Source organism: Canis aureus, chromosome 26 (genome assembly GCF_053574225.1).
Source record: "Canis aureus isolate CA01 chromosome 26, VMU_Caureus_v.1.0, whole genome shotgun sequence".
Classification (NCBI taxonomy): Eukaryota; Metazoa; Chordata; class Mammalia; order Carnivora; family Canidae; genus Canis; species Canis aureus.
The window spans coordinates 23,197,900-23,224,243 of record NC_135636.1 but is presented as its reverse complement, the minus strand read 5'-3'; the positions used below and the strand labels follow the sequence as shown (position 1 = coordinate 23,224,243).

Below are 26,344 nucleotides of genomic sequence, written 5' to 3'. Positions count from 1 at the left end.
TCAGTTAAGTAGGTATTTACAAGACAAAATCTTTTTCAACAGTATTGGCTTTCATACAGAGCTCTTCGGGGGAAATGTTTTTCATCAGGCAGGGAGGAGGAATGAGCAGCATTTCATTGGGTGCAGCCTTCTTCAGGGAAGGACACAGAAAGTGTGGTCTGAGTCCTGGCTGTATTGGCCTCGGTATACCACCTGTTGTGATACTAGTGGCAAGAGCCCTATAGTATTTTATTTTTCTCCAATTGGTCTTTTCTCCAGTGTAACTTTGGTATGGTATAGACAGCTACACATTGGTAATATGCTATAAATGTAACCTCGGGACATTATGGCCCCCATTTGATGTTTTATGATATTTTGAAAGCTTTTTCACATTTTATAATTTCTATTAGAGGTTTGTTGTTTCTCTTTTCTCACCCCCAAATATGGGCCTCTTCTAATGTTTTGTCCTTGGCTGTTGGTTGGTCTTACCTATAGTCACTCTCTCAGAAAATTGAGGACTTACGGCCTTTCACATTACCAATGACCCCCAATTCAATGTTTTTGAAAGAACACCTGATTAGAAGGGTCCTGCTCTCCCAGCTGGCCACAGATATATAGATATATCTCCTGGTCCCTCTTCCCTCTTCTTTTAGTTTTCTAGCTCCAGCAGGTTCTGCCTACTCAGGTCTGTTGGGAGCACATTTGAACAACAGGAATTCACAGTCTTGTGAGACTTACAGACGAAAGACAACTATAACATATGTGCTTCCATAGCTGCAAGTCTAGACCTAGAGCCCAGGCTTGCACGGAAGAACAAGCATGAGCACTGGACCCGGCCTGTAGGGTAAAGGCTAGCTGGTAGACAGCCAGAGAAGTAACCCCTGAAGATGAGAGAGGGAGTGGGAAGGTGGAGAGGGAAGCACTGTCTTTGCCTTGTTACCCCCACATGCAAGATGCAGAGATTGAGGGATGAGCTGCTGGTATGTTTGCATGGCTGGTGTAGGCTGGGGGAAGGGGGTTCTTATTTCCGAGCCTCACAAGAGATCAAGGCCAGATCCTGAGAGGCCTTGTGTGTAATGCTAATTGCTATGAATTTTGTCATGAAAGCCAGTGGAAGATATTGAAGGACTTTAAAAGGTATTAAGTTTGGGGTACCTGGCTGGCTCAATCAGTAGAGCATGCGACTCTTAATTTCAGGGTTGTGAGTGTAAGCCCCACATTGGGCATTGAGCCTACCTAAAAATTTTTTTTTTAATTTAAGAGATACTAGTTTTGATTATCTTTCTTTCCTTAAAGAATACATATTTCAAAGGAAATTTAGAAGTTACTAGCATTAAAATCAGAAAATAAATATCACTTGAGGCACCTGGGTGGCTCAGTCGGTTAAGCATCTGACTGACTCTTGATCTCAGCTCAAGTGTTGTTCTTAGGGTTGTGAGTTCAAGCCCCATGTTGAGCATGGAGCCTACTTATTACAACTAAAAATAACTTCTGGGTGTGTTTATCCCTTTTAGGTCTTTAACTGGCAAATGTATTTTTTCCTCTCAAAAATAGAAATACATTTTACATTTTGTTTTATAACTGTCAATACTAGGAATATCTTCCATTTCTGGACTAAACTTTGTACTTTGATTTATAAATTTTTAAAATTGTAATGAGAAGGAAATTTTAGTAGAACAGAAAACACAGACTCCCCAAAGGTTTGCTCCCCTATTATTCCCTAGAAAATTCAATGCCAGCCAGCACACCCCAGCTGAAAGCGGGAATCTTCAATCATCTGAACTGGCCAAAGCCCCAACATAGGCTTAAATAATGATCCTAGGATAGGCATATAACCAGTATTTCATAAATATTGGTAAGATGACTTCGTGTATGAGTTATTATTTAAACCAATGTTAGGGGATGGCCATCTCTTTATAACATCTGTCATTACAGTATAGTACTTTAGGGACTTAATTACTGCTTTGCCACTAATCTCTGAAGATTTTATCTTCTCTGAGTTATATTTCTGTCCTTTGTAAAATGGCCATATTGAAATGCCAGGCATGATATGTAACATTAGAAATGATAGTCTGTCCTAATCTGCCATGGCTGAATTGGGATGGGGAGACTTTCCTTTATCTGTAACTTAGTGGTTTTTATCTGTAAGGCACTTTTGCTCAAGATGTTGCTTGTATTCAAAGCTGTGTCTCTTTTGCCTATAGTCCAAGCTCACCTTAACCCCATGGGTTGGCCTTCGGAAGATCAATGTGTCGTACTGGTGCTGGGAAGATATGTCCCCATTCACAAATAGTTTGCTACAGTGGATGCCATCTGAGCCCAGTGATGCTGGATTCTGTGGAATCTTGTCAGAACCCAGTACTCGGGGCTTGAAGGCTGCAACCTGCATCAACCCACTCAATGGTAGTGTCTGTGAAAGGCCTGGTAAGTATATGGGTGAATAGTGTGTCATTGGAGGTTCACTGAAAGAGAAACTGTCAGAGGCATAGTGAAATGTTGAAAGGTGTGAGATAACAGATGAGGTATTGATTTCAAGCATATGAAGCAGAGTATAGTATGAGCCATACTATACTGCCCTGAATAGTATGAGCCATAAGCATAACACTACTCAGAGAACCTAACATTCTAATTAACAGTGAGATTGATTGGTATGTTGACCATAAAACATACTGAGAATTACTCTGAAAGGCCAATGTCCTGAGGTTGGCAGAGAAACACTGGAAGAAAGAACAGAAAATGCAGAGAAAAGATAAAAATGCATGCAGGTCACTGCAGGGACAGTACAAAGAAAAGTGTCAGTAGGTAGAAAAGTGAGAGCGGTTACATGATAGCAGAAGCTAACCTGACCCACGCTAGAGCTATAGGACAGTGCTGAGGACTACACAACAAATAGCTCCTCAGGTTCATGTCTCTCCACTGGGCTACATTCAGGCTTGCCGTGGGCAGCACGGGGGCAGCACGGGGGCAGCACCTGCAGCACAGAGACAAGCATCTTACTCCTGCAGAGGGACTCACACACAGTAGGTGGAGTTCTGTGGGTGCTTTTTGGGACACTGCACTCCGATGACACCGTGTCTCATTGTAGGAAGGTATTGTAAGTTGTCTGAAGAGTACAGAGGTGTAGACAAAAATCCATAGCCCTGTAAGCGTCCTACTAAAATATAGTTTCTAAACTTCCTGTAGGGAAGTTTTTCAGCCATTTGGAGTCCTAAATGCTTTGGTGCTGCATTTAGTGAATGTGGTGGTCCGTCTCTCCCCCCCCCCCAGAAAAGATACAAGTTTCATGTTCAGGTGGATTTTAAAACCCCTGAAGTTCATCCTGAGTCCCATATATTGTAATGAGTTTTAGAACTGCTACTCTTGGGAGGCCTGGATGGCTCAGTGGTTGAGCATCTGCCTTCGGCTCAGGGCATGATCCTGGGTCTGGGGATCAAGTCCCGAATTGGGGTCCCTACAGGGAACCTGCTTCTCCCTCTGCCTATGTCTCTGTCTCTCTCTGTCTCTCTCTCTCTGTCTCTCTCTCTCTGTCTCATGAATAAATACATAAAATCTTTTAAAAAAAAACTACTCTTATGGAAAGATTAGCTTATTTCCTCATATCTGTCCTTAATGCTCTTTGAAAAGAGTTTTTTCCCAAGTGTCTGAATATACTTGACTAACCAGTACATGGTGACTCTGTGTTTTCTGTTTTCTCCTACATTTAATGTAGCCCACTGGTTTGATTTCATGGCACACTAGTGGATCATAACCTATCCTGAAAGCCCTTGATCTTAGCCAACATGGTGAGAGCTCTAAGTGTCTGTCTCTTTTGGGTTTCTTTTCAGCGAACCACAGCGCCAAGCAGTGCCGGACGCCGTGTGCCCTGCGGACAGCGTGTGGCGAGTGCACCAGTGGCAGCTCTGAGTGCATGTGGTGCAGCAACATGAAGCAGTGTGTGGACTCCAATGCCTATGTGGCCTCCTTCCCTTTTGGCCAGTGTATGGAGTGGTACACCATGAGCAGCTGCCCCCGTAAGTGAAGAGGGTGCAGCTCCCGCTGTGGGGCAGTGCTGTCAGCCTCTGAACATTCTAAGGACAAGATCAGAGACTGCCCGAGGAGAACCTTCATGCAAGATCAAGCCCTGTAGGGGCACTGGGTGGCTCAGTCAGTTAAGCATCTGACTCTTGATTCTGACTCATTTTGTGAACTCAGGGTCAGGAGATTGAGCCCTGCCTTGGGCTCTGTGTTCAGGGGGCATCTGCTGGAAATTCTTTCCCTTTGCCCCTCCTCACCTCCCCCCTCAAATAAGTAAAAACTTTTTAAAAAAGCAAGTACTGTAGGACAGAGTACAGAAATAGCTTGCCCAGCTTTAGGATCATATTGCTCAACCCATGTAATGTCTACATATCTTCCTTTCCTGATTCATGAAATAAGTGCTTTCTGCTAAGCCCCCTTCATCGTCCACATCCTGGGATTAATAGAGGAAGGGAGAAACCGCTTTTCTATGTTGGGCAAGATTTGGGGCTCTTTAAATTTTGGGGGGGGCTCTTTAAATTTATTGTGTCATTTAAGCAGTCACCTCAGAATAGGAATTTTGACTGACAGAATAGTCTTTAAATAGAAGGTAATTTAGGAGTGCCTGCCTGGTTCAGTCAGAAGAGCATACGTCTCTTGATCTTGAGGTGGTAAGTTCAAGCCCCGTGTTGGGCATAGAGATTAGTTAAATGAATACATTTTTTAAAAACTTTTTTAAAAAGGTAATTTAATACAATGAATTCAAAGCTACCTGTGGTAGTGAATGGTAACTTGTATTCTTTTACAGCTGAAAATTGTTCGGGCTACTGTACCTGCAGCCATTGCTTGGAGCAGCCAGGCTGCGGCTGGTGCACCGATCCCAGCAATACTGGCAAAGGGAAATGCATAGAGGGCTCTTATAAAGGACCAGTGAAGATGCCTTCTCAGGCCCCTGCAGGAAATTCCTACCCACAGCCCCTTCTCAATTCCAGCATGTGCCTGGAGGACAGCAGATACAACTGGTCTTTCATTCATTGTCCAGGTAAGATGTCTTGTGTATCCAAAAATCAAACCAGACTGTAGTGCACCCTACAGGCAGTCCACTGGTAAGATTGCAGAAACAGAGAGAAATATCACCCTTTTAAATATCCAGGCACATACAATCCATTATATAAATGTTCTTAAGATGAATAACTTGTCCTCATATAAGAGGGTTTGACAGCACCATTTGCTGTACCTTCTTTCATAGTTCGTTATGAATTTACCTGGTATTTGGGATGGCCACCTGTGTTAGTTGATTGCCTTTATCCAAAACAATAAAATTTCTTGTATCTTTATGGCAAGCAGATGATTGTTAGTTTGGCACAAATGCACCTAAGACTGAATTCCCAAAGTGACAGGGATATAGGGTACTGTCTTCATTGGTGTTTACATTTCAAAGTGATGGCTCCCAAGCCCTTAAGAAAAACATTCCTGGATTGTTGTGCTGACTAGAGGCTTATTTAGTTTTTTAAAAAAGATTTACATACATATACATGTCAAAGGAATAGAGAAAGGATTTTTTCCCCCAGAGAAAGGATTTGTAAATACAGGTTCTTGAAAAATTGTAAGAAAAAGGAGAGGGAAGAAGGTCCCTATCCCTTTTGGCAAGAGGAAAAATTAAGCCTATCTGCCTCCTCTGTGTCCTTTCTTCCCTCCCACTCTCCCTCTGTTCTCTTCCCCACTCTTCTTTCCAGTAGTTGGTACCAGAAGGAATAGACCATGAGTTAGCCTACAGCCTGAGTCTACACCTGCTGGGGAGGCTGCCCTGAGAAATTGGCCTTTGATTCAGACTTGCAGTATACTCAGGAATGTGCTGATGGGCCTCCAGAACAGTTGGGGGAGGTTAGGCAGGTGCTAAGACCCCCAGGAGGTTAGTGAGTAGGAACTTCCCCAAGAGTCTGTCTGAGGTGCCACTGGCAACAGGGCTCTTTGTGAGGACTTCTGTAAGGGAAAGACCACTGTGAGCAATGGTAAAAGGCAAGAGACAGGCTGGAGGAACATTTCTGCTGTGCGTGTAATAAGTGATTATCATTCAGAGTATGTAAACCTCTGCCCTCCAGAAAAAAAGCCCTGTCAGCTCAACAGAAGAAGTGGGCAGGGGCACCTGGGTGGTTCAGTGATTGAGCTTTGGCTCAGGTGGTGATCCCAGGTCCTGGGATTGAGTCCCACATCAGGCTCCCCACAGGGAGCCTGCTTCTCCCTCTGCATGTGTCTCTGCCTCTCTTTCTCTGTGTCTCTCATGAATAAATAAAGTCTTTAAAAAAAAAAAAAAAAAGTGGGCAAAGGATGTTAAGAAGTCTTTCTCAGAAAAGGAAACAAAGCAGGGAAATGTAAAATAAGATAAGAAACCAGTCTTTTGTCTACCAAACAAATTTTCTGTGTTCCCTTTTTTTTCTAAGATGTCAAAGGATCTGTAATTCTGTTTCTTATCTACTAGTTTGATTCATGAAATATTTAAGTCGGTGCATTTTTATTAATATTGAGAATATAGGAGGTGAAATGGCAGCCCAGGGATCCCTGGGTGGCGCAGCGGTTTGGCGCCTGCCTTTGGCCTGGGGCGTGATCCTGGAGACCCGGGATCGAATCCCACGTCGGGCTCCCGGTGCATGGAGCCTGCTTCTCCCTCTGCCTATGTCTCTGCCTCTCTCTCTCTCAAACTGTGTGACTATCATAAAGAAAAAAGAAAAAAAGAAATGGCAGCCCACAGAATGGGAGAAAATACTTGCAAATTTGGAAGAGTCTAATGTCTAGAATACTTACAAAGAACTCTTAAAACTCAGCAGCAAAAAGACAACCCAATTAAGAAATGGGTAAAGGATTGAAATAGACATTTCTCCAGAGAAGATACACAAATGGCCAAAAGCACAGGAAAAGATGTTCAACAACATTGGAGAAATTGGAACCCTCACATATTGCTGGAAGGAATGTAAAATGGTGCGGCCACTCTGCAAAACAGTTTGGCAGTTTCTCAGAAAGTTAAACATAGAGTTATCATATGGCCCAGTATATATCCAAGAGAATTGAAAACACACGTCCACACAAAACTTGCAGTGAATGCTCATAGCAACATTATTCATAATACAAGTGGAAATAACCAGTGTCTGTCACCTGGTGAATGGATAAACAAAATGTGATATCTTCATATGATGGAATACTGCTAGATGATAATGGGCGGGGGGGAGTACTGTAGTCTCTGACACAGATGAGCCTCAGAAGCAGTCAGATGCAGACTGCATATTATATGATGTCATTTATATGAAATATCCAAAAAAGAGCAAATATATGAAGACAAAAAAATAGCTTAGTGATCACCTAGGGCTGGGGGTGGGAATGAGGAATAAGGCACGAGGTTTTCCAAAATAACAGTACCATTTTCAACATCACTGGCCAGTCTGAAAAGGTTGCAACTTCTCCACACATTAATACTTGTGTCCTTTTTTTTGATATCAGATACAGTGTGTGAGAAATTATATCTCTGGTTTTGATTTGCATTTCTCTAGACTGATGAAGTCGAGCATCTTACAGGCCATCTGTGTCTTCTTTGGAGAAATGTCTATTCGAATTCTTTGCCCATTTTAATTTTTTTTTGTTTTTTATTGACCTGTAGAATTCTTTATGAAGTCTAGGTACATGTTCCTTATTGATCATGTGATTTGCAAATACTTTCTCCCATTCTGTGGGTTTTTTATTTTTATTTTTTTTATTTTTTGGTGATATTTTTTGAAATATAAAAGTTCTAAATTTGTGAAATCCAAGGTATCAGTGTTTTTTTATACCATGGGCTTTTGGTATGGTAGCTAAGAAATCTGTGCCTAGCTAACCAAGGATCACAAAGATTTACTCCTATGTTTTCTTTTTAAAGTTTCATAGATTTTTCTCTTATATTTAGGTCATCCATAATCCCATTTTGGGTGTATTTTTGTATACAGTGTGAGACTGAACAGATGCAGAGCTGGTCAGGAGGCACTTCTTGCTGTCTACCCCTTTCTGGAGGCCTTCTCTGTCTTCCAGCCTCAGCTGGATTGCTCAGGTGTCAGTTGGTAAAGTCCATCTCATTGCTTTGACTGTTCCCTCCTTCTACATTAGGAGACAGGTGTCTCAACTCCTCTTTCTCTGTCAGATTGACACTGTTTTACAATTTCTAGAAATTGCTCAGTAATTCAGAAGTATGTCTCAGTGCATCTGATAGGACCGTTTCCTCTTACCCCATATTCTAGTTGATTTATCCTTGTTTTTACATTTTTCTGGTTAATTTCAGTGGGATTTTGAAGAGGAAGAGAAAAAGAGAAGCATTTTTCTAGTCTTTTTATCTTGAACCAGAATACAAATTTTATTGGTAAATGGTTTTAGGTATGCTTTTTGTGTGTGTGTTGTGCCTTTTGATACATATACAGTTGTTCATCTTCACAGGAACAACTTGCATTTCCCACACCTCTTAAGTATTTTTGGTGCAATAATAACTGCTATAGTCATTTTGAAGTCTCTCACTTGCAGTCTATATAGAACAACTCAAATACCTGCAGGAATGGGGTAGAAAACAGGTGGGTGAACAATAGGTGGAAGGCTATTGGAAAGTTGCCACGATGGCAGAAAGCTGTATCACATTTATCAACCAACAGAGATCTGCAAAAGTTGCTAAAAAAAAGTAAACCTTACATGTTCGCATCACAAAAAAGAAATAGTTATGTGACATGATGCAAGCATTTGCTAACACTGTGGGTAGTAATCGTTTTGCAATATTTAAGTGTATCAAATCAATGCATTACATTCTTTATGCAATATTATGTGTCAGTAGTATCTCAGTGAAGCAGGGGGAGAAAGACAGATTTGCAAATTCCAGTCTTCTGCCTACAGTGGTGTAGATTGTGTATTCTGTGAGTGGCCCCACTAGAGTCTGCAGTGCACAGCCTGAACAGCTGTCCTAAGCAGTCCTGAGAAGTTCAAGTTTCATATGCCTTTCTAGGTGTAAAGTCCTGTGTGCATCAAGAATCTTAACTAATTCCGCTTGTGAAAATGTTTTTATATATAAAAATGGTTATTTTTCTAAAAAATATTGAAAGCAAACTAAATATCAGAATATATGGGAATGGTTAAAAGCTGTTATGTGATTCATAGAACTCATTCTGTCTTTTAAGGTTTTATGATAGATGAAATAATGTGGTAAAGTCATTGTGCTGTAAGTAAAAAAAAATCAATGTTGAGTATTAATATGAGCACAACTGTGTAAAACTATATAGAAAAATCCCTGGAACTGAAAATTCCAGATGTGCACAGTGTTCTCTGCATGATGCAGTTGAATATGATTTTCCCCACTTATGTTTTCCAAATTTACTATCATGAACATGCATTATTTTTATGAACAACAACAAATTATTTTTTTAATGGCTGTAGACTTTCACCTTGCTGTGGTATATTTCTGATTTTCCTGGACTAGCCCTGTATGGATGTTTTGATCTTATTTCTCAAACTACTCTTTAGTGGGCCACTTTTAATGATTTTTGAGGTATTTAGAGGTCATAAGGAACTTAGATAGTTGCAAGTAAATCTTGTGGAACATACTCCACCCTGTTCTACCACGGGAAAAGCCTCTTAAAATTCTTTTTCTTTCAGCTTGCCAGTGCAATGGCCACAGCAAATGCATTAATCAGAGTATCTGTGAGAAGTGTGAGAACCTGACCACAGGCAAGCACTGCGAGACCTGCATATCTGGCTTCTATGGTGATCCCACCAATGGGGGAAGATGTCAGCGTAAGTCAGATCCCTCAGGGCTACTGATTGCAAACCAGGTGGAACACAGTCCTCAGTTTGACTTGAGTATGTAGGAGGAAAAAGGCACTTGGTTTTGGATACTGCATTTCTTATCATACTTGTTATGAGCTCAATTGAGCCTGGGAGAGAGTGAGCAGAGCTGCCAAGTAGCAGAGTAGCCAGTTAAAGCAACAAGCCAAAAATGGAAGAGTTAAGCCTTTAATCACTTACTGTGGTAATAAAGCAAGAGGCTTAACCTAAACCCTAGAAAGCTCCGAGTGCCCTCGTTCCTTTCCCTCCTGGACAGGGTGCTGGCTGAGCACCAGGTGGATCCGCACAGAGGTGGGAAGAGCCCTGAACAAAAGGCTCTAGCAAAAGCCTGTCATGGACCCTGGAGAGGAGAGGGGAGGCGAGAACGAGGGGAAATGTATTGGGGACAGAGAGTGGGGACAGTGTCTTCAGGGTTCCCCCCTCCTTCCCCAGGAGGCTTGGCAGAGGCTCCCAAAGGTCTGCCCAAGGCCTCAGATAAAGAGACTCAGGAATGAAGACTCCTGGTAGGAATGCAAGCCTGAGAGAGAACTCTGCTGGGTGGTGGGGTGCCTGAGACCCTGATTGCAGCTCCTCTCAAAGACTGCCCCCAGGCAGGTGTGGGAGGCCAGCCAGCTAAGCCTGGGTAATGGCCTGTGGTCAGGTCTGAAAAATCACACATAGGGTTTTAACCAGGAGCTGGACTCCTCAGTACTTCTAGGATATTTAAAGATTTAAATCATCCCCTATTTCCCCATACACATCAAATGGATTCCTGCAAGTAAGGACTTTTTAGTGTTAGAACGTAAATTAATACATTTTTTATTAAATGACCAGTGAGACTGACAAACTGCCTTTTGGCTTGTTCTTATTTCCAGTGGGAAGACCCTTCGGGTTCTGAGCAGGAAAATAAATAAGAAAGGAAAATCTCTACCTCCTCCCCAAATCCCACCTCCAAACTCCTTAGCATGGCCCTTGAGAATCAGATCCCAGAGAAGTCAAGAGAGAGCTGGCATTTTAGCAGTATATCCCTTAACCTCTCTGGGATTCAGTTTCCTCATCCGTAAAATGGGGATAAAAGGTTGGTGGTTGAAATGGAAGTGGTCAGAGCAGTGCATAACACATAGTAAGCCCTCAGGAAATGTAGGCAGTCGTAAGTACTCTTTTACTCCTATTTCCCACCACTCTTAAAGAACATTTCCTGCTCCAATTAAAAGGTTTTTTAATAAAAACATTTTCCTAGTCCTTGTGACTGGAATTCATGAGTTTGACAGTAGTCACAGTACTTGGCATTACTGGGTGGGGACTGTGCATAAGACCCCCTGCCCAAAGACTTACTGCAACATGTGGCCACACAGGGAACCTGGATGTGGTTTATTTTTTCCCCTGGATTTATTTTTAAAGTACAATGCCGTTAATTTATTTACAGAAAAATAAAGTGTAAGGTGAAAAGGTATTGAGCAAAAGACACGTTTTACCTGGCAAATAAAATGTGTCCTGGTTCACACTTATGTGTTGGATAAAGAAGGTGATGTGTTGATGGCTAGAGGAGGAGGTGACAGGAGTTTTCTGCAGAAGCCAAAGAGAAAGCCAGGGTGGTGTGTCCTGTAAGGCCTCTGAAACACTGACCTACCATTGCAGTTTCACCCCACTTCTGAGCCCTGCTAGGATTTGAAACATGGCCTTTGTGGAGGAGGCACCTCATCTGAGGCTGAGTGCAGCCAAATCAAGCCTCCCCCTCGGGGGCAGTTATTGCTCAGAGCATCTCTGTGGGGGCAGGGCCTGTGTCTGTGTCCCCATACCCAGCAGCTGGTATACTAGAGATGCTTCATAAATGTTTACTGGGGGCAGCCCGGGTGGCTCAGTGGTTTAGCGCCGCCTTCTGCCCAGGGCCTGATCCTGGAGACCTGGGATCGAGTCCCACATAAGGCTTCCTGTATGGAGCCTGCTTCTCCCTCTGCCTGTGTCTTTGCCTCTCTCTCTCTCCTCTCTCTCTCTCTTCTCTCTCTCTCTCTCTCTCTCTCTCTCTCTCTGTCTCTCATGAATAAATAAATAAAATCTTTTTTAAAAAATAAAATAAATGTTTACTGGTTGAATGAAAGAGTCATCATAGTGCAAAACAGCCTATTGTAAAGATAAAATTAGATCAAAATGGTTGCTTCAGATGGCAGTGGAAACCAGCACTCTACTTTCCTCCTGTCCTTGGACTTTGCTTCTTTTAATGTTACCTTAACATTATTTGAGATAAATCATTAGCTGGAAAACTTGAATCTTATCCATTAAATGCTTTCATTTTAATCTACCTTTCCTATCAAATCCAATTCAGATAAAATTATGTGTTTTCTGTGATAGTGGTAATCTTTTAAGCCAATTGTGACCTCCATTCCTTTTCCTTCTCTCCAGCATGCAAGTGCAATGGGCATGCCTCTCTCTGTAACACCAACACGGGCAAGTGCTTCTGCACCACCAAGGGCGTCAAGGGGGACGAGTGCCAGCTGTGAGTACCACACTCCTGGGACCTCTGCCACAGGCCACACCTGGATTTAGTGACTGAGAGCCAGGCCAGCTAGGTCTGTACAGCCAGGAAGGTCAAGGGGCTATGAAGCTGCTGGACCACAAGAGCCACCCCTTCCCTGTGCCCTTTTGTCATGGTCTCTGGGGGATCCCCAGGTTGATGAATTCGGAATTCTGCCTTTTCTATTTCAACAGGTCTCATTCAGTTAGCCTCCATACTGAGGAGGTCACAAGTTCAGCAGCAATTCCTTGATGGCTCTTCAGTTCACATTTTTATGTTTGAGTGACACTGACATTTCCTGTGTTGCTGACTTGGATGAGTCTTTTAACTTCAACCATTGTTCAGTTTTTGTCATATCAGGAGATTGCACCCTTTCCTGAGAAAGAGCTGGAAGAGTTGGTATTCCAGGACAATCTTTTATTTAGCATTTTGGTTGTCTAATAGTGGAGATGATCCTCTGGCTTGGAGAGGCTCATCAACACTCCCTGTTCTAGCATTTTACGTGGTGAAGTATCTTCCAGGGAAGAGTCTGGAGTTCCCATACATGAAGATGCAGATAGCATCAGATAGACACAGAGTTTTAGTCCCGGCTCTGCCACCATGAAGCAGAGCACTCTTGAGACATATCACTTAACTGAGCTGAGCCTCAGTTTCCCTATCAATAGCAGGACTAGCAATAATTGTTTTTAGTGCCTTGGTGAGTTGAAACAAGAGATTGTTCCCTGACAAATATATATCTATCTGCCTCACCAGAAAACCTCATAAAACACATGCTCCAGGTTTACTCATTCTCTCAAGAAGAGACTTAAGAGAGAGAGATGTTTAGTAGTATCACAACATTGGGCTGATACAAGCAGGTACCTCATTAGTAAACTTTGGATTTTTTTTTTTTTTTCAAAAAACACTAATAATGAGGTCATCAGTGGTTGAGATGTTGATCATGATGTTCAAGGAAGGAATTGCTCTGTCTGCATTTTATAGTTTATACCATTAGTCATATTTACTGATTTCATGATGCCTTAAACCCAATACATGAAGAAATGTCTAATCAAAGATTAAGCTTAGCTTTTGGACCTAGGTTCAAACAGAACAATAGGGCAAAATTAATCACTCCTGCCCTTAGTTAGGCATGCAATAACAAAATGAGGCCTAGGTCCAGTGGAAGACTTTCTCTTCAAGAGATTTTAGAAAGAAGCAAGTGCTGAGAATCATCCTGGATTAAAGGACACAATATCATGTATTATTTATCTGGGAAAAGTGCTTGACCCAAGCTTTCCCCCCTTTCTTAGTAGCTCTTAGTTACTGGGCCTGCCAGTATGAATGGCTTTGTGAAGTGAGAGACTGGGCTTTGCCGATATTCACAGATGATATTTGTGGGGGGAAGTAACAATTTTTTTTTTATTAGAACTTATTTTTTTTTCCAGACTGGCAAACCATGTTCAAGGAGTTGTTTTTTTTTTTTTTTTAAGTGAAAGTGATTCTCATTCTTTTCTTATTAAAGAACAGGATCAGTTTTATCCAGGGAGAGTAGGAAGGAAATAAGATGAATATTTGAAAAATATTTTGACTTCACTTTTAGAGGACTAAATAGTCCACACAAAAGTGGAAATGTGTTTTTCAAGATAATAAATAGTATCTAGGTTTATTAAATTTGGACTTGTCTCCTGCACTTTGGCAAATGTTTATCAGTTGGCAGGTGGTGTGAAACTGCTGGGCGGTCTGTACTCAACATGGATACACACCCTCATCAGCTTACCTGATCTAAGTGACAGTGAAAAATGTGATTATATTGATTCACACTTGTTTGTAGTTTAGTTTTATATAAAAGGATCTGCTTGGTTTTAAAATGAATGTTGAGGGGATCTCTGGGTGGCTCAGTGGTTTAAGCGCCTGCCTTCCGCCCAGGGCGTGATCCTGGAGTCCTGGGGTCAGTCCCACATCAGGCTCCCTGCGTGGAGCCTGCTTCTCCCTCTGCCTATGTCTCTGCCTCTCTCTCTCTTCTGTCTCTCATGAATAAACAAATAAAATCTTTAAAAAAAATAAAAAATAAAATGAATGTTGATTTTGTTTTACCTAGCAATAGAAAATAATCTTTATTTTTATCCTTCTAGGTGTGAGGTGGAAAATCGATACCAGGGAAATCCTCTCAAAGGAACATGTTACTGTAAGTGTCTTCACAATACATATTTGTCTAGAAGCAGAGTAGAGTAGTCTACTAAAACTTTGTTATTTGCTTTAACATGGTTTGAGAATGGTAAGTGCTAAAAGAATATAGAAGCCATTAGTGAAAGTGTGTCCTAGTTTTTTTTTTTTAAGATTTATTTATTTATTCATGAGAGACACAGACTGAGAGAGAGAGGCAGAGACGTAGGCAGAGGGAGAAGTAGGCTCCCCACAGGAAGCCTGATGCGGGACCCGATCCCGGATCCCGGGATCATGACCTGAGCCCAAGGCAGGCGCCCAACCACTGAGCCACCCAGGTGTCCCAAGTGTGTCCCAATTTGATGTATTTGCATTCTATTACACTTATGACATATAGCAATGCCATTTTAAATTGTGTTAATTATGATTGTGGTTTATGTTAATATGTCCATGGAAGATATCAGGGGAGCATACAGAAATAGGCATCTCTGGCTTTCCTCTGTTTATATTCTCTTGAAACCTTATTTCATTTGCCATTACCTTTTTGGCGTTAACACATTTCACATTTTAGGATGTATAGATCAGAAACACATTTTATTTTTAATATTTTATTTATTTAGAGAGCACAGTCCACGGGCAGGGCAGAAGAAGAGGAAGAGAAGGAATCTCTGGTTGACTCCACACTGAATGTGGAACTGAACGTGGGGCTCAATCCCAGCACCCTGAGATGAACTCAAGAGTTGGTTGCTCAACTGACTGAGTCACCAGTGTCTCCAGAAACAAAATTTTTTAAAAGATTTATTTATTTATTTTAGAGAGACAGAGAAATAGCTGGGGGGAGGGGAAGAAGAGGGCATGGGAGCAGAGAGAGGGAGAGAATCACAAGCAGATTCCCCACTGACTGCTGAGCTTGAGGGAAGGCTCAGTCTCATGACCCTGAAATCAAGAGTCAGAGGCTTAACCAACTGAGCCACCCAGGTGCTCCCTCAGAAATAATTTTTTAAATATAGTTGAAGTAATGATTCTCTCTGAAACTTATTTGTGTTAATCACCTCTTTAGGAATTAATAAATAAAATATCTAATGACTGACATTCAGTGAAAGGTAAATCTGGCACAGGAACTAGGTCCTTCTGGGTAAATGTGGTTTTCTTCCTATAAGAATCCATCCACATAGTAGGCAAAATTATGAAACCAGAGAAAAGGAGTTAATATTTTGGCATATCCACTATAATTATGTACCTCCTTTCCTGGGTTGAACAGCATCCACTCACAATTCATGTCCACCTGGAAACTATAAACATGATATATATCTTATGTGTGTGTGTGTCTGTATACAAACCACATAAACATATACCTATATTTCTTCTAGAAGAAAAGAAGAGAAAAACTTCATTACTGTGTAGTAGAAAGAGTTCTTAGATGTGATTCCAAAAGCACGACTCATAAGAAAAAATTATTAGGACTTTATCAAAAGTTAACACTTGTTGGACGCCTGGGTGGCTCGGCAGTTTGGCGCCTGCCTTTGGCCGGGAGTGTGATCCTGGAGTCCCAGGATTGAGTCCTGCATCGGGCTCCCTGCATGGAGCCTGCTTCTCCCCCTGCCTGTGTGCCTCTCTCTCTGTCTCTCATGAATAAATAAATAAAATCTTTAAGAAAAAGTTAAAACTTGTGTTTTGTTAAAAAAAACACCATTTAAAAAGTAAAATGCAAGCCATGGAGAAGAGAAAATGTTTGCAAATTATGTATTTGAGGAGCTTGTATCCAGGATGTATTTTTAAAAACTCTTACAACTGAATGAGGAGACAATTCTAATTGAAAACAGACAATGATTTGAATAGACATTTCACCAAAGAAGATAGATGATTGGCCAACAGGAACAAAATGTGTAACATCGTTATACATTTGGGGTATGTGTTTTAAAACCACATTGAGATACGCCCTTAGAATAACTAGAGTCAATAGCCAACACTGGCTAATTACCTTAATAGAAGGTAACAGGTTTTCACATTTGCTCTACATTCAGTCTATCGAATACATCTCTTTGGTTAAAAGTACATTTAAAAAAACCTGGCCTCGCCAGATGTAATTGGAAAGGGGTGGGATATTTAATAACCTCTTCAGATAATTATGGATAATATCCTTTGATAACCATACCAAAACTAGACAACTGGTTGTTTCTTAAAGGTTAAATGTGGAACCTGGAACTACTTTGGTGAATTTTTAAAAAGATTTTATTTATTTATTTCATTTTAAAGAAAGAGAGAGAGCTCACAAGCAGGAGGAGCAGAGGGGGAGAGAAGGGGACAGGGAAAGAATCCCAAACAGACTGTGCACTGAGGGCTAAATCTCATGACACTATCATGACTAGAGCCGAAACCAAGGGTTGGACACTTACCCAACTAAGCCACCCAGATGCCCCACCATATCAGTGAATTTTTTGTAACTTGGTACATTGTAACCTATCTTGAAAAAATAAAGCCAGTACCAAATACCAGGATTTAGTAGTGAAATGGGCAATATAACCTGGATATAAGCTCCTCCTCAAATACATGATTTGCAAACATTTTATCTTCTCTGTGGCTTGCTTTTTACTTTTAAATTAAAAAAAAATACAAGTTTTAACTTTTGATAAAAGTCCCAATGAACATTCTTTGTGTGAATTTAAAATGGTGTAGGCACTTTGGCAAACCATTTGGCAGTTTCTTAAACAGTTAACAATAAACTTACCCAAAACTCTCCATCCCCCTCTTCCCCTAGCCCCTGGCAGTCATCATTCTGTTTCTATAACGTTGACTATTCTAGACATCTCATATAAGTACAATAATATAATACTGGTCTTTTGTGACTGGCTTATTCATTTGGCATAGTGTCTTCAAAGTTGTTCCAGGCTGTAATGTATATCAGAATTTCCTTCCTTTTTAATATTACACTTTATGTATACTATTGATGGACCTTTGGGTTGCTTCCATCTTTTGGCTTTTGTGAATAATAGCTGTGATCTGTGTGGCTACTGTGAACATGGTTTATATATATCACTTCAAGATCCTGCTTTCAATTCTTTGGGTATGTACTCCAGAGTAGAACTGCTGGATCATTTGATAATTCTGTTTTTAAGTTTTCTGAGAAACTACCATACTGTTTTCCACATTAGCTGTACCATTTCACCCTCCTACTAGCAGTGCACAAGATTTCCAGTTTCTCCACATCCCCACCAACATTTACCATCTTCTGTTTTTTTTTTTTTTTTAATTTTATTTATTTATGATAGTCACACACAGAGAGAGAGAGAGAGAGAGGCAGAGACACAGGCAGAGGGAGAAGCAGGCTCCATGCACCGGGAGCCCGACATGGGATTCGATCCCGGGTCTCCAGGATCACACCCTGGCCAAAGGCAGGCGCTAAACCGCTGTGCCAGATAGTGGCCATCCTATTGTGTGTGAGGTGGTATCTCATTGTAATTTAACTGATTTGTATTTTCCTAATGATTTATGATGTTGAGCATCTTCTCATATGCTTACTGGCCATTTGTATACCCTCTTGGGAGAAATAACTGTTCAACTCCTCTGTCCATTTTTAAATCAGGTTGTTGAGTTGTACAATTGACTTTTTATTTTTTATTTTATTTTTTACAATTGACTTTTTAGAATTAAATTATGCCATCTTTGGGCAGCTCTTTCTGCCCACAGGTCCTGTCCTTGTGGTTTAATAAAACCACCTTTTTGTACCAAAAAAAAAAAAAAAAGAAAATTCCACCATCTTTGCCCAGTAGGCTTTCTATAAAGCTCTTTTCTTTTGCTACATCACTTTAGTCTTTGAAGACTTTCTTGCTTTCAAAAATAAGTAATCAAGGCACATATTCATTGCCCCAGACCTGGAATCAACCATTTTTCCATGGAGTCTTAGTTTCTTTTATACCATTGAATTATAACTTTGGGGATGTCTGGGTGGCTCAATGGTTGAGCGCCTGCCTTCCACTCAGGGCGTGATCCTGGAGTCCCGGGATCAAGTCCCACATTGGGCTCCCTGCATGGAGCCTGCTTCTCCCTCTGCCTGTGTCTCTGCCTCTCTCTCTCTGTGTCTCTCATGAATAAATAAATAAAATCTTTAAAAAAAATTTGTAACTTTGAATCCCTAAACAAACCTAGCATATAATAGAGCTACAATTAATATTTGCAGGTGAGCTAGGTTAGAGCCTAAAATCTCAATCAGGATCATGATATAAAGAGAGTTTGATAGGTTATTCTAAATAAAACAATACTGCCCACAGACTTGACTTCCTTTGAAAAGCCTCCCAGCCACCAGGTATAAATGAGCTAAATGTTTCCTGGCTATTGAATATTTAGAAGAAAATCAATCTGTATCTCTAGAGACCTGTTGTGTTTTGTTTTAATTTTTAAATATACATTTCTTTCTTTCCATAGATACTCTTCTTATTGACTATCAGTTCACTTTTAGCCTGTCCCAGGAAGATGACCGCTATTATACAGCCATCAATTTTGTGGCTACTCCCGATGAAGTAAGATTTTAAAAGTTTTCTTGCTTTGTTTTGAATTCGTGTGGATCTTTTTCTTGATCTTTGTGAATAGAAGCACTGCATTAGCAGTGGCCTTCAGAGTGGAGTACACAGGACTATGTTTAGAGGTTCAGGAAAGAAATGTTAGAATCTACACTTTATCTCCTGTCCATCTCAGAGGCCAGAATGGTATTGTTCAGATTTACCAGGATCTGATACCCAGACTGCCACTGACTCCACACATACTTGCTTTTCCATCAGCCCATCGCAGCTCCCACAGAAAAGGAGAGGAGACTGGAAGGGGACTTCCCCCATCAGTGGGGCACATAGCAGAGCCCAGATTTACTCTCTCCAAACAGACCAGAGTTAACAAATATCTGCAAAAAGACTGCAGAATGAAATTAATGCCAGTGTTGTATGGAAGGCTTCTGAGGTGATCTGTACCCAGACAAAGTTGTTAGCCTTATTAAGAGGTAAAAACAGTGAAGATGTAGTCAGGTCCAACCAGAAGTTAACCTGAAATAATTGGAATTATTAGGACAACTAATTGAAAGGTGGATTTATATCTACTTTCATTAACGATGAACCCTATCCTGACATAAGGTACTACCTGGTGGTAGCAGGGAGCCAATATAGCATGACATTTAAAAGTGAAATGTCTAAAACATGAAGACATACCTATACGATTTCTTTAACGAAATATGAAGTCAATGGCCACTCCAGTAAATAATGACATTTTACTAAACTTGATGATAAATTATTTAGGAACTTCCTTAATGGTTTCTTATTTCTCATCAACATACACAAAGCATTAAAAAATGCCTGTCACAATAAACATGATGAATAATTCATGGAAAATAGTATGACAGTAAGCCAGGTTATATTCCTTTGTTAACAAATGTTATTGTTAACAAACATTGCTAAATCTAAAAAATAAATTAATAGCAGAACAAAATCCAGAGTGTGGAATGTTTACAATTATAGGAAAGTAAGTTCTGTTTTTATATTCCATTTTAATAATAAAATTAAGAAGAAATGTATTAGTGAATTTCTTTTTAAGTAAAAATAATAAATAACCTTAAATGAAAATATTATATGCACAGACTGTGTATCATATCATTTGAATGGCTGTGTTGACTAGAATTAAAAAAAAAAAAGACTTTAGGATAAGATTATAGCAAAAGTACCACACATGAAATTTATTTAATATTTTATTCATAAGCAGGTGGTTGAAATACTCAGTCTTTCACAAAGTAATTGATGTTGTTAATTTTATTTATTTATTTATTTATTTATTTTGTTAATTTTATTTTTTTTATTTTTTTATTTTTATTTATTTATGATAGTCACACAGAGAGAGAGAGAGAGGCAGAGACACAGGCAGAGGGAGAAGCAGGCTCCACGCACCAGGAGCCCGATGTGGGATTCGATCCTGGGTCTCCAGGATCGCGCCCTGAGCCAAAGGCAGGCGCCAAACCGCTGCGCCACCCAGGGATCCCTTGTTAATTTTATTTTAAATAAACATAATAAACTATTGGTAATACATCTTAATAAGGAGAGTGATCATGAAAATCTTTTGACCTCTTTGGAGTTCCCTGTTTTCTTATGACAGAATATTTCATAGTGTTAGCTAAAGTGTATGTTCTGTCTTTTATTAAAGCACAAGTTTATTGATCCTTTCCATGGAAACAAGTAATTGTTAGTAATGTTCTTCCAGCATATATTAAAAATAAACAAACACTTGAGCTTCTCCTGCAAGAGGAAGGTGAGATTGTATCAATAAACAAGAAGGTAATTAACTGCTTTGAGAGAGAAACTTCTGGTTTCAAAATCACTGTTTGGAAATGTTTCCATTGTTATGATTTTGTGCTGTAAATACCATCAAAACAATACCCTTAAAAATCTGTTGTTCTCATTTGTTTTTTTGGTCTCTCAAGATGAAGAATTTCAGCAGGATTGGGTCCATTTATAAAATATAAAAATACAACATCTGATTCATTAGCAAAAATAATTATTTGACCACAAGAAAGAGATTAGTCAAATTTCAGTGAAAACTAAAAATTAGTATTACAATTTACCCAGTGTACCCAGTAGTGCACTTTTATCTATTGGCTCAGCACATTTCCCAGAGATTTCTTTCTCAGTCATTCAACCAAGAATCAAATAAATTAAACTAGTTCTTCAAATTATTGTATCTCGATAAGAGATAAATAAGTAAATAAGGTTTTCAAAGCTAATAAAAAAAATTCAGTCATATTTCTCTAGAAATAATATTTTTAGTGAGAGAAAAATGTTTTTTAAATCTTGAATGAATACAGTCAAAATATTTTTTTAAGTTACTTTATTTCAGCTTTTTATGCTTTTTTTTAAAAACCATTTTCACTTTGGAGAACTTTACACTGTATGTAGTCTATCAGTTCAGAAGTACATAGGTTTAATTTATAAATACATATAAATTGAGGACTTGGTTCAATGTTTACTTATCAGCATGAGCTCTCCAGACATTTGGAAACAGCTGCCCAGAGGATCCTTAGGAGGCTGACTCCCTTAACATAGGTCATAGGATTTAAGTCATCATGCTCTGGTCAGGGACTTTTTTAAAACATACTTTTTTATGGAGTTAAGCATTTGATAAGCATTAAATTACATACACATTTATGGGAGAGAAATGAAATTTATTTGGGATTGTTTATGTTGGTCAGAAATGTAACTTTCTTACAAGTGTGAGTTTCTTTTAAGACACTGTAAAATATCTGTTTTGTAGTTAAGAAAATTGAGAATAGCAAATTTTAATTACTACTTTATTTTAAAATCTGAAAACTGTTGTAATTAATTTTCTAACTATTTGCACTGCTCATCAGCAAAACAGGGATTTGGACATGTTCATCAATGCCTCCAAAAACTTCAACCTCAACATCACCTGGGCTGCCAGCTTCTCAGGTAAAGACATAACTAGAGAAGATCTTCCAAGTAGAGTAGATTGGTAACAGATTGAGAAATAGAATGTAGTTGTTGAGAAAAGGGGCTCTGGAGACAGATGGGCTTGAAACCCACCTTTGCCACTGATTACCTAGGAGACCTTGAACAAGTGTCTAAACCCCTTTCTAGACCTTAGGTAATGTTATCTGTCATAAAGAAAAGATAGCAATACTTATCTCCTAGAATTGTTGTGTCGATTAAATCAGGTTATACATGCTAGCACCTCCAGTGGTATCAGGCTCAGTTCATGCTCATCACCCCTGCCCTGCTATCAGCTATGATAGCACTGCTGCAGACACTGCTCTGGCACTCCCATCGTCATCCCTGTCCAGGCTTCAGAAATGGAAAATGGAAATGACTCAAGAGTTTCAAGAAATGGAAATATTTAAAATAGAATGAGATCTTGGTAGACAAAGGGAAGTATACTTTGGAAATTAAATCAGGCTCGAAAAACATAGTGTTTGCTCCCATCTGTGTTGCTGCAATTCACTAAAGAAGATCTGGGCAAAAGATCTACTGAGGATCTAACAGGTGGGCCTGATGTAATGCCTACAAACATAGCACAACAAATGTGGGTTTGAACTCTGCCTGTTACCACCCATGCTGCACTGTGCAATTGGGCAGATTAAGCTTTCTGAGCCACTTTCCTCATGGATACAGGGAATGCAAGAAACATCTAGCTGTACATGGGATGGTGAGGCTGAAATGAGACAATAAAGGAAGCAGTCCACATAGTGCTTGAAACACAGCGGTTTCTCATTGGATGCTAAAACTGCGCTTCTTTATCATTGGTCTTCCGGTACTAGTTTTTGGTCAAAACACAACCAGTTAGACTGAAGCAAAATTAAACATTACCTTTGCATGTCTTATGTTATCATGTCTTAAAAGATTGTATGGAATTCAGAAAAGGTTTGGAAACTTGCAGTAAGGAAACACTTTGAAGAAAAAGTCTGAATTATCAGAACACTGGGAGAAGGGCAACATCTCTGAACATGTGAATGCTTTTCAATGATTATTTTCAGTGAGCACCCAGCAGTCTGGACTCAAGTCACACTCAAGTTAATGCAGACATGGAAAAAATCTATTTTATGAATCTTTGTAGACACCAGAATTCCTGGCTGAGAGAGAATATGGAATGTTGAAGGACCATTTGGAAGTAGGATGGGTTTATACCAATTGGGGGGTTTAAATACAGTTGGAGCTGATAGCAGAAGGGACTGAGTGACCCTCTAGAGCTCCTTCCTTCCTGTTGCTGAGACATGAGGTCACTGGTAGTTAGGAAGTGGGAGGTGAATCAGTGTCCCTGGCATGGGAGATCAGAAGCATGGACAAACAGGTCTAAAGGAGAAATGCAAAGCAGTTTAAGTGCTCCATGCAGAATGAAAGCTGTTGCTTGTTAATAGGATTCTAGTGGTATCTGCATTTTCACAACTATGTGTCATCCATTGAGGCGGAGAGGAGTTGCAGAGCCTCCTGGCAGAACCATTCTAGTTAAGGGCACAGCCTTGCATATCAGCCTTCCCACTGCAAATCTCAACTCTGCTTATTCCTGGCTATGTGACCTGAATCAAGTTACTTAGTTTCTCCGAACCTCAGTGTTCTGATCTGTAAACGAGAATAATAAGAGTTATTGTTAGAATTAAATGAGGTTGTACTCTCAGAGGCTATTCCTGGAATGCAATGTGTTCAGTACATGCTAACTGTTATTATTAATGAGGGCAGATTCTGTCCAGAAAAATAAAAAAAAGACTCTTGCATTTCATTCTTTTCTTCCTGATAGCGGGAACCCAGGCTGGAGAAGAGATGCCTGTTGTTTCAAAAACCAACATTAAGGAGTACAAAGATAGCTTTTCTAATGAGAAGTTCGATTTTCGCAACCACCCAAATATCACTTTCTTCGTTTATGTCAGTAATTTCACCTGGCCCATCAAAATTCAGGTAAGAAGTGTTTTTGGTCTCAACCTGCAGACATACTGAAATCACTCCAGTGGAGACTCAATCCACTAATTTGGAACTTGAGGTAAATGAGGCATATGATATTGCTTTGCCTTTGTAGTATCTATGGCAGAAGAGTGCCAAGCACACGAACACCATAAAGAAGGTTGTGGTAGGGATGGCTTAAATCACTTAAGAAAGAGACTTATAAGCACTTTTGAAAGCAAGTTGGCCTGTTACAAATTTGTTAATTATAGCTGTATTCATCTCTTCACTGAGCGCTTGCCCTGTAAAAGCCTGGAGAGCTTCTGTTCTGGAGTGAATTAGGAGGGTATAATGAAGCAAACACACTGAAACCAGTGAGTCAGTGTGAGGAGTGCCATACAAAAAGATGCCACAGCATTTATGGCAGTGGTGCATGGCAGCATAAGGTTGCGTGTAAAAGCATAGGCCCTGTGGTCAGACAGATGTGGGTGTGAGTCCTGGCCTCTCCTAGACAGATCATGTAGCCTCTCCACATCTCAGATTTTCGGTATGTGACTTGACCTGCTGCTGCCACCGATGTTACCAGCCTCGAACCTTCTCTCTGTTCTCAGGGGACCAGTGGACTCCCTCTTAAAGACCAAGATGCATGGCCTTATTTTGCTCTCCAGGCCTTGCCTCAGTACTTTTTGCGTATACTCCCTCTATTTTGGGTAAATGTGGAATTCAGGGTTGGGTGGATTTTCAGGGACTGGTGTGCCTTTAGCCGTAGAAGCGTGGTCCCGGGCTTGGTCTGTGGCCGTTTGCCGACTCTCAGAAGCAAGCCATTACTGATCAGTTAGGATGGGTGTGCAACCGAATCCTGGTGGTTTTGTGTTCATCCCTTGGGAGGATGACTAAAGAACAATCTTTTCATTCCTGGAATGTGGGAATAGGCTCTGTGTTGTGTTTTTTTCTCACCAGCCGCTTCCTTTTCTGTCTAGATGGTCCACAAATGTGTTCATCCTCTATCTGCTTTTCCCTTTATTTTATTTTTTTAAAGATTTTATTTATTTATTCATGACAGAGAGAGAGGCAGAGACATAGGCAGAGAGAGAAGCAGGCTCCTTACAGGGAGCCCAAAACGGGACTTGATCCCAGGATCGGGATCATATCCTGAGCCAAAGGCAGATGCTCAACTGCTGAGCCACCCAGGTGTCCTCCTGCTTTTCCCTTTAATCTTACACACTTCCTGCTTCCCTCCTCAGCCAGCCCTCTTGTGGTGTTGGCTCCCCATTTGTGTTTCCTCTTATCCATTCACCTATCAGCCCGCTACAAAACCTCCTCCCCTCACCACATCCTCTGACCAGGCTCTTTAGAGAATCTCCTTCCTGAAACATTGAGGTTGTTTGGGAATCAGGCATTGGTTCTCTTTAGTCTTCATCCCAGTTTCCCTGTAATTCCATCCCACTGTTGTAGGACTTATGGTACTATTTCTGTATTAGTGATTCTCAGTTCTGTCTCCAGCTCAGCTTCAACGAGCACTGCAGACCAGTATTCTTGGTTGCTGCCTAGACAGCTCTAATTGGATGATCACAAGCTCCTGCCATCAGCATTTAGTCACTCTTGTGACCCTAACCCCAAGGCCCATGCTTCCTTTCTCAATGAATGACATCACCGTTCATCCCGTTTTCTTTTGCTGTCCTTGTTCGGTTTTTATATCAAGGTTAAATTAACTGTTAATAATTATAAATTGAGGAGTTTTCTCATTTCTGGAAGAGATTATATAAGATTAGAATTATGTGAACCTTGAATACTTGATAGATCTCTCTTATAAAATCATTAGTATTTTATTTGTGGAGATTTTTTTTTTAAACTGTTGATTCAACTTCTTTAAAAGTTATAAGATATTTTGGATTTTCTCTTTCTATTCCAGCCATTTAAGATAATTTTTTCTAGGCATTAACTTATTTCATTTTTTAAAATGTATTGGCACAAAGTGATTTTCACACTATCCTCCAATCTTTGGAGCATCTGTGCTTAAGAGTACTGAATCATACACCTAAAAGTGGGTAAAACAGTAAATTTTACCTTAAATATTTTTTAACCCAATTATAAAAATTTAAATATCACAGCAAGATTTTTTTTGTAGATACAGACAAGCTTATTCTACAATTTATACAAAAAGGCAGAGATTCTAGAATAGCTATAACTGGTGTGAAATAGAGGAGTAATGTGGGAAGAATCACTGTACACAATGTTAAGGCTTACTGTTTAGCTACAGCAATCAAGACTGTGGTTATTGGTGGACGGATATACACAGATCAAGGAATGGAATAAAGAACCTTGAAATAGAACCACACAAATATGTCCAACCAATTTTTGACAAAGAAACAAAGACAGTTAATTCAGTGGAAGAAGGATAGCCTTTTCAAATAAGTAGTGCTGGAACAATTGAACAACTATAGACAAATAAATGAACTTCAACCTAAATATTTCATCTTACACA

The 26,344-nt window shown here is 40.1% G+C and overlaps 1 protein-coding gene across 3 annotated transcripts in view; it reads left to right on the top strand.

The window, feature by feature from the left end:
* The window catches only part of ATRN (attractin), a 161,605-nt gene that overhangs the window by 87,381 nt on the left and 47,880 nt on the right, over positions 1-26,344 (top strand). For all 3 annotated transcript variants that reach the window (XM_077872383.1, XM_077872381.1, XM_077872382.1), the window contains exons 16-24: positions 2,184-2,403; positions 3,804-3,989; positions 4,781-5,014; positions 9,625-9,762; positions 12,193-12,286; positions 14,416-14,468; positions 18,869-18,963; positions 21,822-21,900; positions 23,720-23,877. In XM_077872383.1, coding sequence (XP_077728509.1) covers positions 2,184-2,403; positions 3,804-3,989; positions 4,781-5,014; positions 9,625-9,762; positions 12,193-12,286; positions 14,416-14,468; positions 18,869-18,963; positions 21,822-21,900; positions 23,720-23,877 — 1,257 coding nt within the window. The remainder of the gene's footprint in view (positions 1-2,183; positions 2,404-3,803; positions 3,990-4,780; positions 5,015-9,624; positions 9,763-12,192; positions 12,287-14,415; positions 14,469-18,868; positions 18,964-21,821; positions 21,901-23,719; positions 23,878-26,344) is intronic.